This window comes from Pomacea canaliculata, linkage group LG10 (assembly GCF_003073045.1).
Source record: "Pomacea canaliculata isolate SZHN2017 linkage group LG10, ASM307304v1, whole genome shotgun sequence".
In the NCBI taxonomy this organism is placed as follows: Eukaryota; Metazoa; Mollusca; class Gastropoda; order Architaenioglossa; family Ampullariidae; genus Pomacea; species Pomacea canaliculata.
Window position 1 is genome coordinate 255,731 of NC_037599.1, and position 21,276 is coordinate 277,006.

Below are 21,276 nucleotides of genomic sequence, written 5' to 3' on the forward strand. Positions count from 1 at the left end.
TGCTGGCTACAAACTGTCACTTCAATCCCTGAGATACACTGGCTCCAAACTGTCCAGCTGTCACTTCAGTCCCTGAGATACACTGGCTCCAAACTGTCCAGCTGTCACTTCAGTCCCTGAGATACACTGGCTCCAAACTGTCCAGTTATCACCTTAAAAGCCCAAGTTACACTTGTTCCAAAGTGTCCAAATGTCACTTGGAACCCAGAGACTAACCGCCAATGCTGTGGAGTCGTTTAATCGAAGCTGTTGCAATGACTTCTACACCACTCTAGTCCTCCACGTCACCTGACGCCATGTAGGTCTTGTGCTAGCCTCTTCATGCAGATCTTGATATTCTCAAGTAGGTTGATGCACACTTTTGACCTGTTCTTTGGGCCTGCATGCAGTATATCAAGGAGACATATTGTGATGGGTGGACTGATTGCCGGCACTGTCAGGTGCAAGTTGATCAGCAGTGAAAGATAACTGGAACATCACAACATTTGCAGGTGACTATTCTTCTATTCTGGTGAATCACCCACCACTTCAAGATGGAATCTCAAGTATTTGCTGTGGTAACGGAATGGACTGCATAAACACTATTAAATGATTTCCATGCAAACAAGGGTCAAAGTCATTTAACTGGTAACATATATGGACATCGGTGTAGGTGGACCGAAGACCTGTACGAAGGCATTGGTGTTTCAGACAACTCTATTACACAAAGCAGATGACACTGTACAAAGGTGCTACATGCAGAAAGAACAGCATGCCTAAGACAAGATGTGAACCCAGGATGCCTTATTCTCACTGTGCTGGTGAAAAAACTGTTTAAATGTTGCCTTATGGAACTACCACCCAGACATCACATGCAACTCATGGCAAGCTGAGGTGATGTGACGAGGACTGATGCCCACTAATGCAACCTATGGAAAACACAGCTGGCATAGAGACCATGAACATTAATGAAGCCAGACAGAGACCTGGAATGTTAGGGTCTGATGAACACCAATGCAGAGCTGACATACTGAAGACTGATGCAGCTGTCTTTCTGCAATTTACAGCAGTGTAGAGAGACTTGCAAATTCCTTTCCATGGATGTTGGCAGCTGTCAGCATGAGTGAGAAAGTTTAAAAGATAGCAGAATCAATCTGAAGGCTGTCGGCATGATGTTGGCATGATTGAGAAAGTTGAGAAGAGAGCAGAATCAATTTAAAGGCTGCCCCCCAACACAGCTGCTGCTGACTCATGGAGAATGGTCCCACCCCCCAGCCCTTTGGGCGTTGTCATGTAATTCTACCTCTCGGAAGAAGAGAAACTCTTCTTTCTCCACAAACATCAGGAACTCTTTTTTTTAAATGCACATTTGTTGAAGCAGAAGTTTCAAACTGAAATCATTCTGCACAGTAACTTTTCTCATTTGACCATTATGTACAAGAGGTAATTGATAAGACAAAGCGATTCTCAACACAGATGTCTTTTATTTCCACATGGTGCATGCACACACACACAACCTACATATCTAGCTGGTAGAAGCAGTCTCACCAGCATTTGAACCAAACACTGACATTGATCCCATGTTTACTTGCACACCACCCGCCCTCTCTCCCATGTGCAAGTATGCACACGCACACATATATTTGCAAGCAATGAGAAAGCAGTATCTCATCAAGGGAGATGGTCAGCTGCTCATCATTTTGTAACAAATTTTGTCTCTAATAAAGAATTCTCAGGTAGTGGCAATAAAACTTGCTAAAAGTTGTGAAGATAAAACAGGAGACGAAATTATTTCATTAAATAACAACACAGCCAGATCCCCAGTATTTTTACTATAGCAGTCTACTAAGTGTAAGATGTGACTAGTATTAACCCACTGTGATAAAGTATTGGCAAGGTTATTTTCTCATCATTGTAAACGAGTTCCTCAACCTTATTCAATCCCAAAATGCTTATTCAATTATATGTAATATAAATAAAATCCATTTTGAAGCTGAAAAGGCAGGAAGCAAGAAGATTTATTGCTATTTCCCTGAAAATATCATTTCTGACCTATTTCAACCATTTCATTTCAGCTGATGTGGGTGAGAAAAGCTACAAGCATGCGCTGTTTTTGTGCTCACGTCCATACAGGCTGGTAACAACAGCTGACTGGTCTAGGCTACTATGTATCTGTTTTGTTTTAACAGGACATGTGAATAAGATACTAGATGAAGGCTAGAAAAAAAAGACAAAGTAAAAACCATGAAAGAGAAGACAACAGAGAGGAAGCAAAAGCTAGCAGTGCTATGATGACTTGGGAGGCTGGCCTTCAGATAAGTGAGGCACGGTATTAGCACTGCCTGGTGACCTTGCATCTTGGCTTGAGGTCCAGCGCCAGACAGCCACTTTCATGCGATCTACAAATGCCTGCAACATCACAGACTGGACTTAATATCTACAAACACTCTCAACATAATCACAAAGTCCAGCAGCTAGACTAGGCTTAATATCTATGCTCACATGCTGTTTCTACAGGAGAGACCAAGCCAGATGTTATGTAAAGCACCTTCAACATTCTTCCCCCAAAACCCACACTTTCTGTGACACAAATGTCAGACAGAAAGCTTACAGTACGCAACAACCAACCATTACACTGTGAAGTAATTATCTACATTCTCACCTCAAGGGAGTCTAGAGCTGGGCGCACATCTAAGATGGTGAACTGGTAGGTGTTTTTATCAACACTGCCACCATCATAGTAATCAATGATGTAGCGCACCTCTTTGCCATTGCGGTCCACAATCCAGTCATGGCGGTCAAAAGGTAGCTCATACCTATAGTGACAAGACAAAGTTCCCACAGGTTAGGACTGAAAACACTGGTAGCATTTCCTCATTACTGTAAAACTCCTGCTGGTAAACTTTATTGGTGTTGATTACAATATCATTTTGATGACAAATGGCTCTACATCTGACTGCTATAAAGATCATGGAGTGGGTTTACTTGCTTGGTATCTTTCAGTTTACCTAATCAGTCATTTAGCCCATTTATGTAAGTCCCATATATAAAGACTTTTGGACAAGCTATGTTCTCCTTCAGTGATTGTAAATGATGAGACTCTCTTCCATACTACATTTGCCATTCGGATTCAAAGACAGCCCTTAATCATTTTTGAAATCTTGTAACTTATTAAAAATATATTACGCTTGATTTTTGCTCGTACTTGTACATAAATATTATGCAATCAAAGCAATTTATTATACCTAGTATTTTTAATTGATCAAATATATTTCTTTACTTTCTTACTATATTTTATTTGCTGTGTTTTGTTAAGCTTGTTGATGACATGTTTTTGTGGCTGAGTGTAGTACAATCTGTCTTGGTTGTGATGCTGAGTGATAGAAATGTCCTGAGGTATCAGCAATGGGCTTTAGAGTTTTCACACCCTACCCTGTAGTGTTTAGACTAAAAAGAAAACAAAACAAAGCTCATCTGTATTTCCCAGAAGTGCCTGATATACTTGAAACTGCTAAACCACAAGGTATTACTGAATGCTCCATATTTTCGCTACTAAATACTGTCAAAGTTTTTTTCAAGCACATATTCATGTCCCATCTTAGATGCACACATTCATCTTATCAAGCAATCTCCATGAAAAAACATATAACATGACTTATCAACTAACATATATCAAACATCTATATATATGCCATTGGTGCCTTCTCGATCCTTAACTGTTTATAGCCAAAGCCTCCTATGTATATGCACATCCTCAGTCCTTCAGTGTTTATAGCCAAACCCTCCCATGTCTATCCTATGTCTGTGTATGTCCTCAGGTTATGTTGCTACATACACAGCGATACATAAACACATTTCCATATACTTGTCTGTAAGGAAACATTTTAGGCTCCTTAAATTATATTCGATAATACCAGTAATGTATGAAAATATTTAACAATGTTTCGCTTATCTGCTTTCATAAAATGTGTTGGTTTTGATATGTAATGCCCACTTTTTCTACTTGTAGCATTCAGTCTTCATGGGCACCCTTTAAACTGGATGCTGCCAGATGTTATTGGGAGGTCGAGGTTCAGTTTTGTCAGAATACCACTAACCCCAGGACAGTACCGTCTCTGCATTGTGACAGTCAGTACTAGGACTGTCTGTACACCATAACACAGGCATGGACAATGCGTACTCACAGTAGACGGTAAGGCAGGGGCAGTGATATCTGTAGACTATGATATAACCCTGTTGTTATTACCAAAGATAGCATGAGTCTCCATAAAGTCTGACCTGCAGTAAAATGCGCCAGACATTTCAAGTGAAGTAATGACAGAAATTTATACCTCTGCATGCAGATGTAGATCTGATACGTTCAAGAGCATTGTGCATTCCTGCCACCACCACCCCCCCGACCATTGTGCAGGCCGAAGACAGAGTAAACTAAGCACTGAACGCCATGGCAGAAGGTAGAGTGAAATGGTGAAATAAGCACTGAACGCCATGGCAGTGCACACAGCCAGACACAATGCAAGCCGGGCCATGCTGGAATACTTTCTATACAAATGTCACAGCAAGCACCATGCCCAGCACGCCTGACAGCAATAGCCTAATGTACATTACGCTTGGTGCTGCTAACCTGATGAATGCCTGCCTCGGCTTCCCTACTGTGTAATGTATCTGTCTTAGGAAGCTTCGTGAATCATTATTGAGTTGGCATTTCCAGCAGAAAGATTTCTGATCCCAAAACTTGTTCACACTTTGTGTAGTAGCATGTAGCCTTGTCACCCTGAATCAGCCCACTTTTTAGACTACTTCATGGAAGATAATATCCGATACAACAGTTGTTTTCAAGCTGCTGGTGATCATCAAAATTTCAAGCATGCATGCACTTGCATGCACACATCCTCATCCCCACAGGTACTTACTGCACTTATGTTTTCTCTGGTCTTAAAAACTTTTCTTCTGCATGCTCCATGGCATTTACTAAGCACCTACAAAGTCATTTCAAGTTAGAGGAAAGCATCTACAGCTGACACAAACACACATAAACAGCATAAATACACACATAGAGAAAACAAACTTTATTGATTAGGCCACTGGACCGTGTTAAAAAATGCTCCGACTTCATGCCAGTCAGTATGCAGGAGAAGAGACAACAAAACTTAGTGGTGATGCTACTGATGGATATTATACACAGGCAGTTCTACAGAGAGAGAGAGACAAAGAAAAGGAAATATACACAGACAAAACAAGTATGTATATATGTATGTGCTAATATAAGGACATGTTTACTGGCAATGTTAAGTAACATAGAGATACTGTTTGTGTGTGTGTTCACACCTTCAGACATCTTTGTCAACAGCTAGACTACCCAGTACATAGTTTTCTTGTAATATGAACTCTATAAAATACATAAATACTCATACTCATACACATAAATACACATATTATCACATACTCTTTTTTGTGGGAAAAATAGATATTCCAAAGGTCTGAGCAACAATGTGTGGAGTCAGCTAGACTCTAGCTGTCCACTGCCTGACACCAGACCTCTAGCTGTCTACTGACTGCAGACCTCTAGCTGTCTACTGACTGCCTGACTCCAGACCTCTACTGTCGACTACTGACTGTGTCTACTGACTGCCAGACCTCTAGCTGTCTACTGACTGCCTGACTCCAGACCTCTAGCTGTCTACTGACTGCCTGATTCCAGACCTCTAGCTGTCTACTGACTGCAAACCTCTAGCTGTCTACTGACTGCAAACCTCTAGCTGTCTACTGACTGCCTGAGACCTCTAGCTGTCTACTGACTGCCTGACTGCGACCTCTAGCTGTCTACTGACTGCCTGACTGACCTCTAGCTGTCTACTGACTGCAGACTCTAGCTGTCTACTGACTGCTGACTGCCTACTGACTGCTAGCTGTCTACTGACTGCAGACTGACTGCCGACCTCTAGCTGTCTACTGACTGCCTGACTGCTCTAGCTGTCTACTGACTGCAGACCTCTAGCTGTCTACTGACTGCCTGACTGCAGACCTCTAGCTGTCTACTGACTGCCTGACTGCAGACCTCTAGCTGTCTACTGACTGCCTGACTGCAGACCTCTAGCTGTCTACTGACTGCCTGACTGCAGACCTCTAGCTGTCTACTGACTGCAGACCTCTAGCTGTCTACTGACTGACTGCAGACCTCTAGCTGTCTACTGACTGCAGACCTCTAGCTGTCTACTGACTGCCTGACTGCAGACCTCTAGCTGTCTACTGACTGCCTGACTGCAGACCTCTAGCTGTCTACTGACTGCCTGACTGCCAGACCTCTAGCTGTCTACTGACTACCTGACTTCACACATAGTCTGGAAAAGTAATGCAGGAAAGGAGAATGTCAAAATGTGAGTCCTAAGAAAAGTGTGTTAAGTTCATGGTTATTTTTATTTTGATGTGATTAGCTAGGTATACTTACTACAGTTGCTCTGTCATCCATTTATCTTGCAAATTCAGTAAATGTGTGCCACAATCATGACTAAGTTACAACTTTTTTCCTTGTATAAATTTAGTACATGTATTTGCTACAGGTTTTTATGATCAACAACTGCGTTGTTGCTGATATTGGTATTTCAACTTCAAAATAAAGGCTTCATCCAGGTCTCCCTTCTCAGGGCCATAAAAAATCCCGTGCCTCTCTCACCTGTTTTACTGCATATGCTTCTTTCTCAAAGTCAAGATACCACAAAACCCCTTGACAACTATTACATGAAATATGATTACAGGCTTCAGGTTGGAGAAAACATACAAACCTCTATAGACAGTGAAACCAGACCTTTATCTAGTGGAACACTCAGTTAAAGTATAAAGTCAAAGAAAACTAGCAAAGAACAATTGTTTGCATGTTCGTGTGTGTGCATGATTACATGTATAAATTTTCTAAGCTTTGGCATTTCTGTGGCCTTAATGCAACAGCATACAACTGGCAACTACACTTCATGGGTGTTGTTCAGGCACCATCCGGAGGGCCTTAAACTAGCTGGTCATTGAAAAGCATGCAAGCTTTTTAATACCCTAACCTTTAGCCAGTGATGTGTTCCAAGGTAATTTTTTTCAAGGACAAAACAAATACACCCTGCTCAGAAATATGAAGTAGGGCAAGTTTTCACATTCCATGTCTTAACTCCAACAGTTATTTCATGGGTCTCCAAAACACAAACACTATCCTTGACACTGATGTGTGATCACCTTAGCACCATCCTTGACAGTGATATGTAACCCCCTTAACACTGTACTTGACAATCACTTACAGCCGGTTCAGCACCTTTACAGTCACTTGCAGCCACCTTAGCACCATCGTTGGCAGTGATGCGTAGCCAGTTCATCACCTTCTTTACAGCAACTTGAGCACCATCCTACTTGTTACAAAGTGGGGTTAAACTCATTTTTATAGTCTAATTCCAATCTTTTTCTCCATAATTAATGTGTATAACACATCAATTTGTAAATGAAACTATCTTGTTATTACTAATATTCTCAATGTATGATCAAACCTTACTTGCATTTTTGAGGATTGGGTTTAGTCACACTTTGATTTCAACTGCCCCTAACGCAGGTTACCTCACATTCTCCATACAAACTTGCCAATCACATGAATACATATACTAGTACTGCCATCAGTCATTTTTAGACAAAGACTTTGCAGACAACATGGGTCTCAAGATGCTTCTTAAAGATTGAGAGTGAAAGTGACTCACAAATGTAAAGAATTTCACTGGAGCCTGAGAATAAAAGGGACTTAATACTAAAGATCTGACTAATAGGACAATACTAAAGGTCAGACTGACGGACATAATACTAAAGGTTAGACTAATAGAAGGAGCATAGAGAAGCTTCCCCGACTGATCTCCAACACTAACTTTGCATGTCCTATACATCACTCTTCACAGTGCTCATCATTTACTCCCGCACCATTTTCACATCATGAAGCAACTTCTCTGACATCCTACAGACACTCTCACAGCAAGTCAACTCAAATGCCGTTAAATGTCACTGTCATTTGAATGGACATCTCCTGCACCTTACTGACGCTGTAACAAATGGCAGTCAAGTAATGTAAACAGTCATCTGTTATTGTCAGTTAAGCAACCCAATGTGATGCAAATCTAAGAAAGTGTCACCTACATTTTGAAAGTTACAGGAATTACTGTGGAGATTATGAGCAAAGAGAACTGATTTGAGTTAAAAAGGTTTTGTGGATGACGCAAATGCTACTTTCAAAGCATCAAAGACATTTGGGCACTCTGTTCCAGGCAGATATATAAAATCTGGTTTGAACCCAGCCACACTTTGCATTTTCTTCACTTCCCTCAATATGGTCATACCTGCCACTAATGTTCACCCAGAAGCCAGTGCCCCTGCTCTGTACACATAGTCCACAGTGCCATTCAGTTCATCTCCAAAAAGACTGTACTGAGAAGTCTACAGATATCACTGCCCCTGCCTTACCGTCTACTGTGAGTACGCATTGTCCATGCCTGTGTTATGGTGTACAGACAGTACTAGTACTGACTGTCACAATGCAGAGACGGTACTGTCCTGGGGTTAGTGGCATTCAGTTCATCTCCAAAAAGACTGTATTGAGAAGTGGTGTTATGACAGCTAGCACCAACTGCATGTCAATTACTAGACTTACTTGATACGTAACCTGTTAAATGTTTGTATATTTGTAATTATTATTGTATTCATGCCTTATAATCTGCTATTTCTTGCTCATCAGAAGCTAACATTGTTTTCCAGCTAACCTTCTTGATAGCACTGAAGAATTAAGGTTTAACTACATTTAGAATATAAATCTTAAATAAAGCTAAAAACTGCCTGTATAACCTTGTTGCACCATAGGAATGCTTTGCATGCCTGTGTGAGAAAGTGTGGGTGTGTGACACTTCCAATAATAAAATTTAAAATAAAAATCCGTACCTAACAAAAAGATACTATACTGCTAAAAGTGTAGCTGCCCGAGTCTAACAGTTAGTCCTCTAAAATACAGGAAAGAAGTCACTTACCCTAGCCAGTGCCTGATCCTGGCTCTGGGCGAGTACTCTGTTGCTTTCCCACCAAATCTCTTGAGCCTGGGCATTCCACCCTCCCTGAAAACAGATCAACCCTGACCTTTATATATCTTCTCACAAGATCAAATCCGACACCACACCTGCTGTTCAATTGTGACATGTTCCACACTATACTTGCCAAGAGTTGTGATGTGTTCAGCACCATGCTTGTTGTTGGACTGGCAGTTAAGCAACCTAGGTGCTCTTGTAAAGCAAATCTAAGAATATTACATCTTTACACATATCTAGAATCATGCTTGTCATTGAATTTATGGATATGGTGAAAGCTACAAAAATCTGTGCAGAATAGTCTGTTAAAGCTGCTACCATTATGCTCGAGTTGCACTTTGCTGATGAAAAGAAGGACACCTAATATTCACTGTACTGGTGACAACCCTTGTTAAGCCAGACTGACAGCTGTAGCTACTGTCAAATGAAAAAAAAAAAAAGGAAAGTTATTGATTTATATTTCTGGTTTTAGGGTTTTGCAACATTGATCAAAGCATAATGTCATACTTTAATGAAAACAATCAAGATGATGCAAAATGCCCACAGGGCCAATGAATCATATTTATGCTGTATCAGTAATTCTGCTTCTCAGCTTCCCAGGTGCCATTCTGAGCATTGCTTAAAGACTAGTGAGGCGTATAATTTTATTCTAATGATTTGGAAAAGTTAAGTACAAGATAAAAGGTGAAGCCCATTTTGTGTTCTCATTATGCATGTTTACAAACATCACAAGGTCAACAAGAGACATGAGGAGAACACAAGCATACATTTATGTTGTTGATGACCTCAGCTAAATGGAGTGCTGGGATTACACATTAATGAGGGCATATTGTGACATCCCAGGCATTCTGTAGTGATGTGACAGGTTAGAAAGATTATTTATAAAGTTAAAGCTCCATGCAGATTTGGCTAATAGTCTGCTTGCATGGATAAAGGTATAAATGTTTTGCTATAAGATTTGAAATGGCTAGACAGCAGTTGCCAATGCTTGGTAAGAGCAGCATTCAGAGAGGAATTTCTGATGCACTTATAGGGTTGTATGACCTCGCACCCTTAGTAAGCTACCAGTGGATAGAAGGGGTGAAGGACCGAAGGCAATGACTGAACCAAATAGGGCCTGTTCTTCTCCTACTGTTATTCTACTCTTCCATTCATCTACTGCTGTACTACTTTTCTTCATCATCAGTTCAATCAAGGAGTGTCCACATTTATCCCTGTCCAACCTGTAAATGGCTGATTGTTGTTAGCATTCATCTTTGTGCTTCTGCCGCACATTGACTGGCTCACTCGTTAGAAGTGCCAATGACAAAGACTCCCACTTTCTTATGGGCAGCAGTGAGGCGAGGTAAAGTTAAGTGACAATCAAGACAGTGCAGGTCTACAAGACAAATGAAGCATAAAATAGCATGGGTCTAAACATCAAATAGGTCTACAAGGGCGTTACTTTTCTCTTCTTGTAAAAGTATCCTTAAATGCAGTATCCTTCCTTCTTTTGAAGCAGACATCAGAGGTTTCTAAAAATGGATGTTAATTACTCGTGACCGCTCCACATCTTCATATTTTGGTTAAAAGCGTATTGATGAAATTTGTCTTGGCCATAGACCACGTTGAGAAGTTCCAGTCCGATCCGATAGTTCCTAGTGTCAGTGTCTGTCAGAGCTTGACTAGTGTATGCCACAGTACTCATTTTGCAGGAGCACGATGCCAAGTCCAGTGAGACTAACATTATATGGGATTGTCTTTTCTTTCTGTGTATTTCCTAAGACTAACAGTTATTCCCTTCTAAGGACTTGGCTAAAGCATTCAAGAGTTTCTCCTTCATTTGCTAGCATTTCACAAGTGATTCAGTATCTGGCATTTCTTATAATTGATCAGCCAGTTGTCCCTTGACCGGTACCTGTTGTTGACAGGGCCCACAATTCTTGCATATTGTGGGCGATAGTCAGCAGGTCATGTACAGAAAGACCAATCTAGTCTTTGACACTTGTAAACCAGTTCTTTCTTTGGCCACTGCAATGTTAGCTACCCGCACCTTGAAGGATAGTCTTCAACAGGGTATCGTGCTGAGTCACATGGCCAAAGAAGACCATCGTGTGTCACCTGATAGCTCAGACTGAACATTAACATGAGACTGCCCATACAATTTGGAAATCTTACTCATGGCATTTTTTCCCCAGTGGTCATAGTTATGAAGCAAGAGTATGTTGTTTCTCCAGGGATAAGGAAAAGTGTCATTTCCAGAGTGGTCACAAGCGGTGCCCAGACCCTGTGAGTCCTACTTTGTTTCTTTAACCCAGGCCACCTTTGCCACCGTTTTATAACTACATTTCCAGGGGTAAAACAATATATATGTGGTGTGGACTATGCAGACAGGATCCTTGTCCTTGAGTTCCCCATGTTACCCCAGGACAAAGACTTACCCTCACTTCATAGCAGTTCACAGAAGAGCAACTGCCCACTACAGCAAAGGGATGCGCATAATATTAAAGTTTTGCCTTATAAGCAAGGGCATGCTAGAGTCACTAGAAAAACTGAAAGCCTCACTGCTTCATTCAAAAAGCACAGTGAGCAACTACACAGAACATAGCATAGCAAGCATCTACATAGAAGATAGCACAACGAGCATTTACATAGAACATGGTACAGGGAGAAACTACACAGAACATAGCACAGAGAGCATCTACATCAGCGGTTCTCAACCTTTTACTTGTGACGCCCCCCCACACGAATAAAGGTACGTCCACGCGCCCCCCTTAGCCACACAATGTAAGCTAATTTCACTAATACCAGTATAAGAAACTTTAAAAAAAATGACCACCTTCGCACCCCCCTTGTAAGCACAGGTTGAGAACCGCTGATCTACATAGAACACAGCACCAGTAGTTTCTAGAAAGTAAGGGAAACAACTCTCTTGGCAGCTACTACACGAAAATAGCATGACGAGCAGAACAATTTTACTGCATAATGTAAAACCATGTATGTAGACCAGAAGCAAAAGTAGGTTTGCTCATCACAACACAGTTGAATTTTACGTCTCTGGGTTAAGGGTTAGCCTCAAACGTACACTAACTCATTGTCTTTTGTGCACATATGATCTACACTCTGTGACTGCACCTTTGACACAGAATACTTATGTGTAATAGACTACAGTCAAATCTCCCTACTATGCCACCCCTCTACTATGCCACTCTCGGTAAAGACTCTCCTACTATGCCACTATTGTGTGACTGTTAAAAGAAACAAGTTGTGAAATTCCGCGCAATTACTATACTGTATGGTAGTACATCGCAGTTACATAGCACGCACACAGGGAAATCGCTGGCCGGGTGACAGCCACGTGACAGAGGGAAGGTGTGAACTACTTACTATACATACAGCATTAGGTAAAACTGAGTTAACTATATTAGAAAACCATCCCAATTTCTCATGCGGCCTGGGAAAATTAAATTGCTTTAACAGGAATTTTACCATTCACAACCCTTCTTTCTGCGTAAAATGGAGAGAGCCAGCAGTTCAACGATAAAGCTTATTGAATGCAATCATCATCATCAGTAACACTCATTCATGAGTGACTATTTAATAAGTCTACTGCCTGCAGGAACAGACTCTCAGAGGGTGATAACGTTTGCATAAACACGCATAGAAAATTTTGTTTGACAAAGTTCTTGGGAGATATCTTATTCTTTCTGGACTAATATTCAAAAAGTACACTCTCAGGATGGATTGAGGTACTAACAGTCGATTATTGCTTATTTTTTTTCATTTCATATAAGTTGGTTTTGTCTATCTCTTATAATTCTCTCTCTCTTTTTTTTAATAGAGTAATTTTGTCAATTCCAGTGTTACTAGTTTAATATTGTCCTTGTTTCTCATGTGAGTTAAGCCAATCTACATTTACTTTCCAAACCTAAAAGGAAGCATTCTTTAAGGTCGAGAGGTCTTTTATCAGTCTAGCATCTCTAAAGTATTATTGCTTTGTATTGTATTTTTATTGTCAACTAATCTCCCCCACCTTTAAAAAAAAAACAAACAAAACAACAAAAAACAAAAAACTTTTAAGTCACCCAGTAAATAAGCTACACCCATACCACTGATGATTGTTTTGAACACAGACATTTCAAATAAATCATTAACTTACTGGACACGGAGGGCCTCCCACTTGAGAATTTCCTGCCAGGCCTGCTCATTGTTTGCGTTATGAATTTTAATAATGTTCTCCATGTCTCCTGGGGATAAACTTGCTTCCTTCCAACGCCAACCTAATAAAATCAAGAGGAAATAAATGATTCATGCATCACTAAATACCTTCAAATATGCCTTAACAGTAATAATTTTTGCTGTTCTACCACTGTAAAAATAAACAGAAAAATCATATTGTAAATACATCATTGCACACTTGTTTTAACTACTACCAATAACAAAAAAACATAGCAGGTGCATTTTCAAATTTAATATTACAAAATAATATTGTCAAGAAAACAAAATGACACAATTCTTTTTACTTGTTGACAACTTTACTTGACAAGTACAGCTATGCGCTATATCATGATAGTTCACTCAAGGATGGATCACACAAATAATGGTACTCCCGTTACTCCAATTACAATCATGAAGAATGTAATAATTATTTGGTCAAAAGACAGACTGCATATACCACATTGGTCCCATAAAATTATATAGCTGGTTATAATAACTGCAGTGACGTTTCAATGTGACTGTAGAAGGTAATGAAAAGAGCACAACTGACTAATAATAGAAGCTGTATAAAATCACACTAATAAATGTTTGCTGGAATTAGAAAACTAAGCAAATGTGGCATTTTCAGAGAGAAAACTAAAATACAAACAAAAACCAAGCATTATTTTTAAACAGCTAACTAGGACATCCCCCTAACCAGTAAAAACAGTAAGAAAACACATCATATATAAACAGCAAGCTCAAACATCCCCTCTTAAAAACTACGCAAGCACAGGAACCACAAAAAGTAAATAAATAAAAGCCACAAAAATGATTTAATTGCAATACAGAGCCATTGGCATTTTGTCTGTGTTGTGTTTTTGCATTTGTAATGTGCAAAGAGCCTAGTCTCAGCTGGGATATCGCACTACAAAAGGTGATCATTAACAAAACTACAGATTATGTTAGATCACACCATTAAAGCTAACATCATTAATGTTTTGTTTCTGATCTACAGACTAGACAATCTTCATGCTTTCTCATTTATGTGTTGTGCTTCACTACTACATTTGAGCTATATTTAGAATGTGGATTTGTGCTTGTACAGGACATGACTGCACTTCTCTTGAGAAATATTTATTCTTCCTCTTGCATGGATCATGGATTTTCTTGATAACTTTGTGATAGCTCTTCATCAGAGTTTGTGCCCCTATATAAGTTATAATTATCATAACTATATCTTGTTATGTAAAGCGCTTTGAGCCTGCCTTGATGGTGGGGTATGGTACTATAGAAATAGCATTAAAACTATTATCATTAATTTATAAGTTTATCAGCATAGTTTCTATTATTTTCTTGGTTTGACCTTAGAGCATGAATTGAAAATTCTTTTCAGCATACTTATTTTCCTGGGATGCTAATTCAAAATGAGAGAAAAAAATATACCTTTGCGCAACATTGCATTCCAGAACATTTGTGGTGAAGGGTACACCCACGTCTCATCAGTGCCAGCTTTTGGAATGGTGGAGGTTTTACGTTCAAGTGACAAGGGAAAAGGCTGGTCGGGTGCAGGCCTTTGATTGGGTGGTGGCATCTGTTGAAATAAAACTTACTGCAAGACATGCTATACCAGTGAACATGCAAGGCAGCCGCATAAAATGAATGCAAATCATGACACTGACATGCAAAAGAACACTTGAGATAGAAAGACAGAATGAAAAAAAAATAGATAAAACTAATAACCATTGCTTACAAAGAAAATAAATGTTGTTAACATGTAAGCTGAACAAATTCATAAGCATTTTTTAAAAAGATGATACTGTTCTGATGAATTGTTGCCAGGAAGGTAGTAATATCAACCTAAAATAGATGTCAGGAAGGAATGAGGAAAATATGCAGTTGGGTATGTTCACAAGCATGTGACCATCCTACCTGATGTCATGCAAACACCTATATTCTTTACCTTCACAACAGTCAGGATTTACACTGACTAATATTTTAATTTAGACTGCTATACAAACTGCCATGTGGCTCTATGCTCCACTGGGAGCAAACAGGACTTAGAAGACAAACTGCCATTATCAGTACTTTGAAATCTCACAACTTTCCAAGTTCTAGGCTGTATGCATCACAACAATGAAGCATGCTGGGGCCTTGCATGCTTTAGGCTTTATTTGGACATATCAGAAGAAGCATGCTGTGACGTTTAAGAGCATCTAGATAAGATGAGGTATCTTGTATCCCCCTCTTTGGACTCATCCATGTCTGTACAAGTATGAAAACTTTACTGACACTGAAACTCTCTACAAATAGGAAAAATGGAATACTTCCTTTCTGACAACCACACATTTAAAGGGAATCTACCAATCAGAAGTATCTGGACAAAACTACTCTTTCGGATTGATATCCAGATTTTCTTCCTAATTATATTTATAATAGTATATTTTATAATAATGTTAAATCACTCACCATATTGTCAGTGTTTAATTCATCTACAGATGGTTGTTCCTTTCTCATAGGACACCCAGTGGGCATTATACTTGCTTGTGAAGTCTTCTGCATAGGGCATTCAGATGCTGCTTTTGTAGCAGTGCTACTGACACTAACTTCTGTGCAGCTTTTGTTTTGATGATGCATAGGACAGCCAGTTGGTGGAACTGGCAACTGATTACCTGTTACCAAAGGCCCCGGTGTTGTATTGGCAGCTCCCATTCTAAACGTGAAAGAACATTTAAAAATAAATAAGACAGATAACTACCATCTGTTAAAGGCCTCTCAAATGCTATATTATAACAAGGTAACATTGCGTTATTTTTAGAAAGGGAGAGAAAAGTTTCTGAGGTTAACAACAAAATTCAAGTTTAACAACAAAGAATATTGCCAATAAGGCTATTTTCCCCAGGTCCTTCATATCAAATGTAAAAACAATTTTGAATGGAAATGGAAGAAGAGCTGTATATATGAGTGTAAATGTAAAAGTCACTGTGAAATGTTGTCTGTGAAAGGTTGTCTTCTACTGTAGCCTGACCCTAGAAATTAATCTTCAACTTAATCAGCATTGTTATATAGGGAAATTTACGTTACCATTCCATGAAATGCAATGCGGAAAAGCCTTTAAAATTCGAGCACAAACTTGTATTACTGGACTGCTGGCAGATGATTTTTTTGCCAGTTAACTACTAAAACAAGGCTGGTGTGTACAAAGCATCTGGTTTAGTCACATTTCAGATTAATTATTAAAACGAGGTAGGTGTGTACAAAGCTTCCAGTTTAGCCACATTTATTGTTTAGGCTCGCCGAGAGGCTAAGCATTGGTCTTGGCAGACAGACAACAATCCATCTATACACCTCTGAGATCAGACAGAGGAGACCAATGCAAAAGGCAGAATCTTGACCCTGGTCAGAAACAATGTCCAAGCCACTGAAATATCAGTCTATATGTAAGGTGTTAAGTATCAAGTGATCCAGAAGAACACATATCCTGTTCCATATCCTGAATTATTATTGTCCAAATGATCAACCACTGTCTTCATACTCAATCACAGTACCAAACTGTAGTTTTCTTACAAGAGGTGACCTCAGCCAGTGACTTCCATGGTCCACAGGAGTTGAATCCCCTACTGAAGCACTTACATTAAGAATTTCAAAGTACCAGCAGCCAGAGAAGCAGCAGAATGCCCATCAGGTGAGAACCATGTGACTACAATAGACAAAAGCAAAACTGCACGCCAGATGTCAAAGCTGGTTTGGAAAAAAAAATCCTTTGAAAAAGACAGAAGAAAATTCTGGAAAGTTGTGGTTCCATGATGAGGAATTCAGACCAAAAAGCAGCAGCTTGCATTCATCTACTGATTTGATAATACCGATGGTGCACTTTAGTTGTTTTTAGTTTTATTAGAACCTTAATTGAGACGATGCACATGAGAAATGGAAGATATCAACCACCAATTACATAGTTACTTCTTCTTGATCCTAGTTGCCCCAGTGGAGCATAGGGCAGCAACTACACCACACCATCGGAACTGGTTCTGGGCATCCCTTTCCAGTTGGGACCATGTTATGCCAGCTGCCTCTGCCTCTCTGTGGACTGATTTCCTCCATGTCTGTCTGAGTCTCCCAGCCCTATGCCTCCCACAGCTTGTCTCGTTAAATTGTTGCCTGGCTTTCGCAAGGTGTGACTGATCTGGCCAGCCCCACTTCCGCTAACTGATGTGTTGGCTGGCAGGTTTTTGGTTGGTTCTTTCCCACAGGTCTGTACTGCAGATATTCTCGAGCCATCTGATGTTGAGGATGTAGTGCAGACATCTGTGGACGAATGTCTGAACCTTGTTAGTGATGGTGTTTGTCACATGCCATGTCTCAGATCTATATATGACGCATGCTAGTGAAAGCCTTTTGGAAGTCAGCTTGCCAACCCATCTTCTCACGGCCAGGGCAAAATCCAGGATAGGGACCTGGAACATCAGAACCCTGTATGAAAGAGGAAAATCAGCTCAGGTAGCCCAGGAAATGAAGAACCATAACATCAAGCTCCTCGGCCTGTGTGAGACAAGAAGGAATGGCAACAGTCTGACCAGACTTGCATCAGGGGAGACTATCATCTACTCGGGACATGAAGACCCTGACCATGACCACACAAAAGGATTCACAGTACTGATGACACCAGAGGCTGCAAGAGCACTAATAGCATGGGAACCAGTTTCCCCACGACTCATGTCAGCAAGGTTCAACTTCAAAGGAAGAAAGATCACCATCATCCAGTGCTATGCACCTACCAGTGAAGCTAAAGAAGAGGAAAAAGAAGACTTTCACAACTCCCTACAAGCACTGGTTGATCGTACTCCAAAATGAGACCTAAAAATCATAATGGGCGACATGAATGCCAAAGTTGGAAATGACAACACAGACAAAGGACACATAATGGGAAAGCATGGTGTGGGCAATTGCAATGAAAATGGTGAGCTGCTCACATACTTCTGCTTGTTCGATGACCTTGTAGTTGGAGGCACAGTTTTTCCACACAAAACCATTCACAAGACCACATGGACTTATCCGATGGACAAACAGAAAACCAGATCGATCACATCACCATTAATCGCCAGTTTAGAAAAAGCCTGCTGGATGTCAGCCACAGACCACCACTTGCTTGTAACAACCATGAAGATAAAGCTGAGGTCTTTCCATGACTCATCAGACAGACCGAACCACAAATTCAACGTGCAGTTTCTTAGAGACCGCAGAAATCAAGAAGAGCTCAGCTGCGAAGTTAAAAATTAGGTTTGCAGGACTGGAGGGACTCCTGGAAAAAACACTGCCAACCACTGGACAGGGTTACAGGAGACGTGGAAGTCTGCCTACACATGGGATCTGGGAAAGAAAGAGAAACAACACAAAGAATGTGTTTAGGGACCTGGAAAAGTATAGGAAAAGGAAAGAGCTGAAGCAAAAGATCAACTGATGTCAAGACCAGCAAGAAAATGAAGAGCTCAGAGCAAAGTACTGGAAGATAAGCAGAGAAGTGAAGAAGAGTGCAGTGGGCGACAAAGAGACAGTTCGCACACAGGATGGCAGAAGACAATGACAATTCTTTATTTATGAGAGGTAAAATAAGCAAAAAAATGCTTTTTTCCATTTAGCCCTCGCACTTTACAGGGTAGAAATTTAACTTCGTAAAAGAAGTAATCAAGTAATCGGCTTATATGAGTGTAGAAACTGGTGACCGACAACGTTCACCGTAACTTCGCGATCAAGCTGGACCTTGACTAATAATTTCAAGAAACTTTCACACTTACCTATACAAATCTTGACAAAAAAATGATTTCCACGCTAAAGTGTTGCGATGTTCTGTGACTACCACGTGTGCATTATTAGTTGTCTGTTCGCACAGTTGTCCAAGAGAACGTGTGTTGACAGACAAGTCGGTAGTGTGTGACCTTGTGTTGCCCACTCATGCGTGAAAACTGGCTTTTCTTAACTTGCTCTATACAAGAGCGAAGAGCTAGGGGGTACAGTTTCGTCTGCAAAAAGATGTAAACTCCCTCTTATTGGACATACATATACACAGTGCATACACACATATATTAGTAAAGCATGTTACACTGCATTGTGGCTGCCATATGACGACTATTATGTCACTCAATTCCCCAACTTCGCCTCCCACAGTCTCCAGGGAGACAACTCTACAGAAACATTGTCCACACTTAAAATGGCAGCGGCTGGCGAAGTAGAAAATGTAATTTTGTTGATGGACTTGTTTAACAAGTACGACGAAGTAATGGAGGCAATTCATTGCATCGCCAAACATAGCTTACTCTCCATTTGTGAACGAAAGAGAAAAAAGCCACGAGAATTAAAGATTATGTGGAAAAAACAGTGCGGTAGTCTGCTATATTTCCTACATCACTATGGAAAATTAAAAAAAATAAAGATAATTCAACATCGCCCTATTGCCTAGGAAAGTCTGTTTAACCAATAAAGAGGCATGGATACTTATAAAAGAAGTCTGTGACAATTGCGATGTTATTATTTGTGAAAACACGGTGCATTTTTTTTTATTTCCTGCCCCCCCCCCCACCACCACCACCACACTTCTTCGCTAATCTGTCACTTTTTGACATTTAATGTCTTCAGTTCTTTTTATTTTTCTTTCTGTTGTTTTAAGGTCAGTTTGATAACATTTATTTTAATTTTTGATGAACTGTAATCAAAATTAAAAACAAAACTTCTGTGTGGCAAAGAATGCTGCGAGAGCTAGGAAAAGGGATCATGTCACTCCTCTACTTTATTTTCTGCTCTGGCTCCCATCCGTTCTCACATCCAGCACAAATTGTCTGTGCTATGTTTTAATTTTCTTTGCAGCCTCCTGCCCTGACTATTATTTTCTCTGAACTTCTCTTCCCTGACATTCCAGCTATGCAATACCACTTGTCTCCTATTCCTGTCACCAAAACAACATATGGCCAGAGGATTTTTATTATGCAGCAAAACAATGGAACTCTCACCCTTTCCATATCCGCCGCCTACCTACTATTGAATCCTTTAAATGTGTGCTGAAAATGCATCTCTTCCTTGAAGCATTACTAATGACAGTCCACGCAATGCTAGTCCTTTGTCACACCTTACCCACACGTCAGCTTATTGCTACTCCCTTGCTAGTCTTTCTTAAACAAAATCATTACACTCTTAGTCCTTGTTACTTGATTTCTATTTGCATTTTTCATGTTTGTCTTTTATTCATCATCAGTACTGTTGTTTATTCTCCTTCATATATGTTTGCTTGTTCTTCTATCCCTTGTATGTTGCCCATGTCTTGTTCTTAAGAACTAAGAGCATGCTCTTTAGGAGTGTATGCGCTTTACAAATTTCGCATTTATTATTATTGTAAAAATCAGCAGTCTTACCACTAACCTCCCTTGTAAGGAAAACTCTCAAGAAAATTGTCAAAAATCTCATTAACATCTGTAGAGAGTAAATTGGACCCAGTGCAATTTGCTTATAGGAAGGGGAGGGGTGTTGACGATGCCAAGTTGTTTATTCTGAACACACTGTACAAACGTTTGGAAAAGCCCAAGACGCATGCCCGACTACTCTTCGCTGATTTTAGTTCTGCATTCAATACAGTGCAACCAGACCTGGCTTTGAAGCAGATTTCTGATTTTGATCTTCCACATCAACTGGTTCTGTGGCTAGCGGATTTTTTGACTTGCAGACAGCAGAGGGTGTACATAAATAGTATTTTTCTTATACTTTTGTTACAAGCATCGGGTCCCCACAAGCCTGTTGCCTATCACCTCTGTTGTTTATCATGCACACTGACAGGTGCAGCAGTATGCAGGGGAATAGCTTCCTCATTAAGTTCTCTGATAACACTGCATTGTTGACTCTTTTGAAGGAACATAAACAAGATCATGGTAATGCCTTAATAAATTTAATACAGTGATGTGACGAGAACTTTGTGGAGTTAGATGTAGACAAAACAAAAGAAGTAATTATAGACTTTAAGAGAATCAAAGATAATTTTGTTTGTCACAGT

At 40.1% G+C, this 21,276-nt stretch overlaps 1 protein-coding gene across 2 annotated transcripts; it reads right to left on the reverse strand.

The window, feature by feature from the left end:
- Nucleotides 1-1,443: 1,443 nt before the first annotated feature.
- Nucleotides 1,444-19,422, reverse strand: LOC112573516 (cytochrome c-type heme lyase-like). 2 transcript variants are annotated; one of them, XM_025253965.1, is made up of 7 exons: nucleotides 19,342-19,422; nucleotides 15,714-15,957; nucleotides 14,691-14,838; nucleotides 13,207-13,327; nucleotides 9,015-9,098; nucleotides 2,642-2,795; nucleotides 1,444-2,388 (listed from the first exon to the last, which is right to left on the reverse strand). In XM_025253965.1, exons 2-7 carry the CDS (start codon nucleotides 15,954-15,956, stop codon nucleotides 2,266-2,268), a joined length of 873 nt encoding a protein of 290 aa, XP_025109750.1. In that variant the 5' UTR covers nucleotide 15,957; nucleotides 19,342-19,422; the 3' UTR covers nucleotides 1,444-2,265. The 2 variants fall into 2 exon arrangements, with proteins under 2 accessions (XP_025109750.1, XP_025109749.1); XM_025253964.1 differs by lacking the exon at nucleotides 19,342-19,422 and adding an exon at nucleotides 19,037-19,325.
- Nucleotides 19,423-21,276: the final 1,854 nt, after the last annotated feature.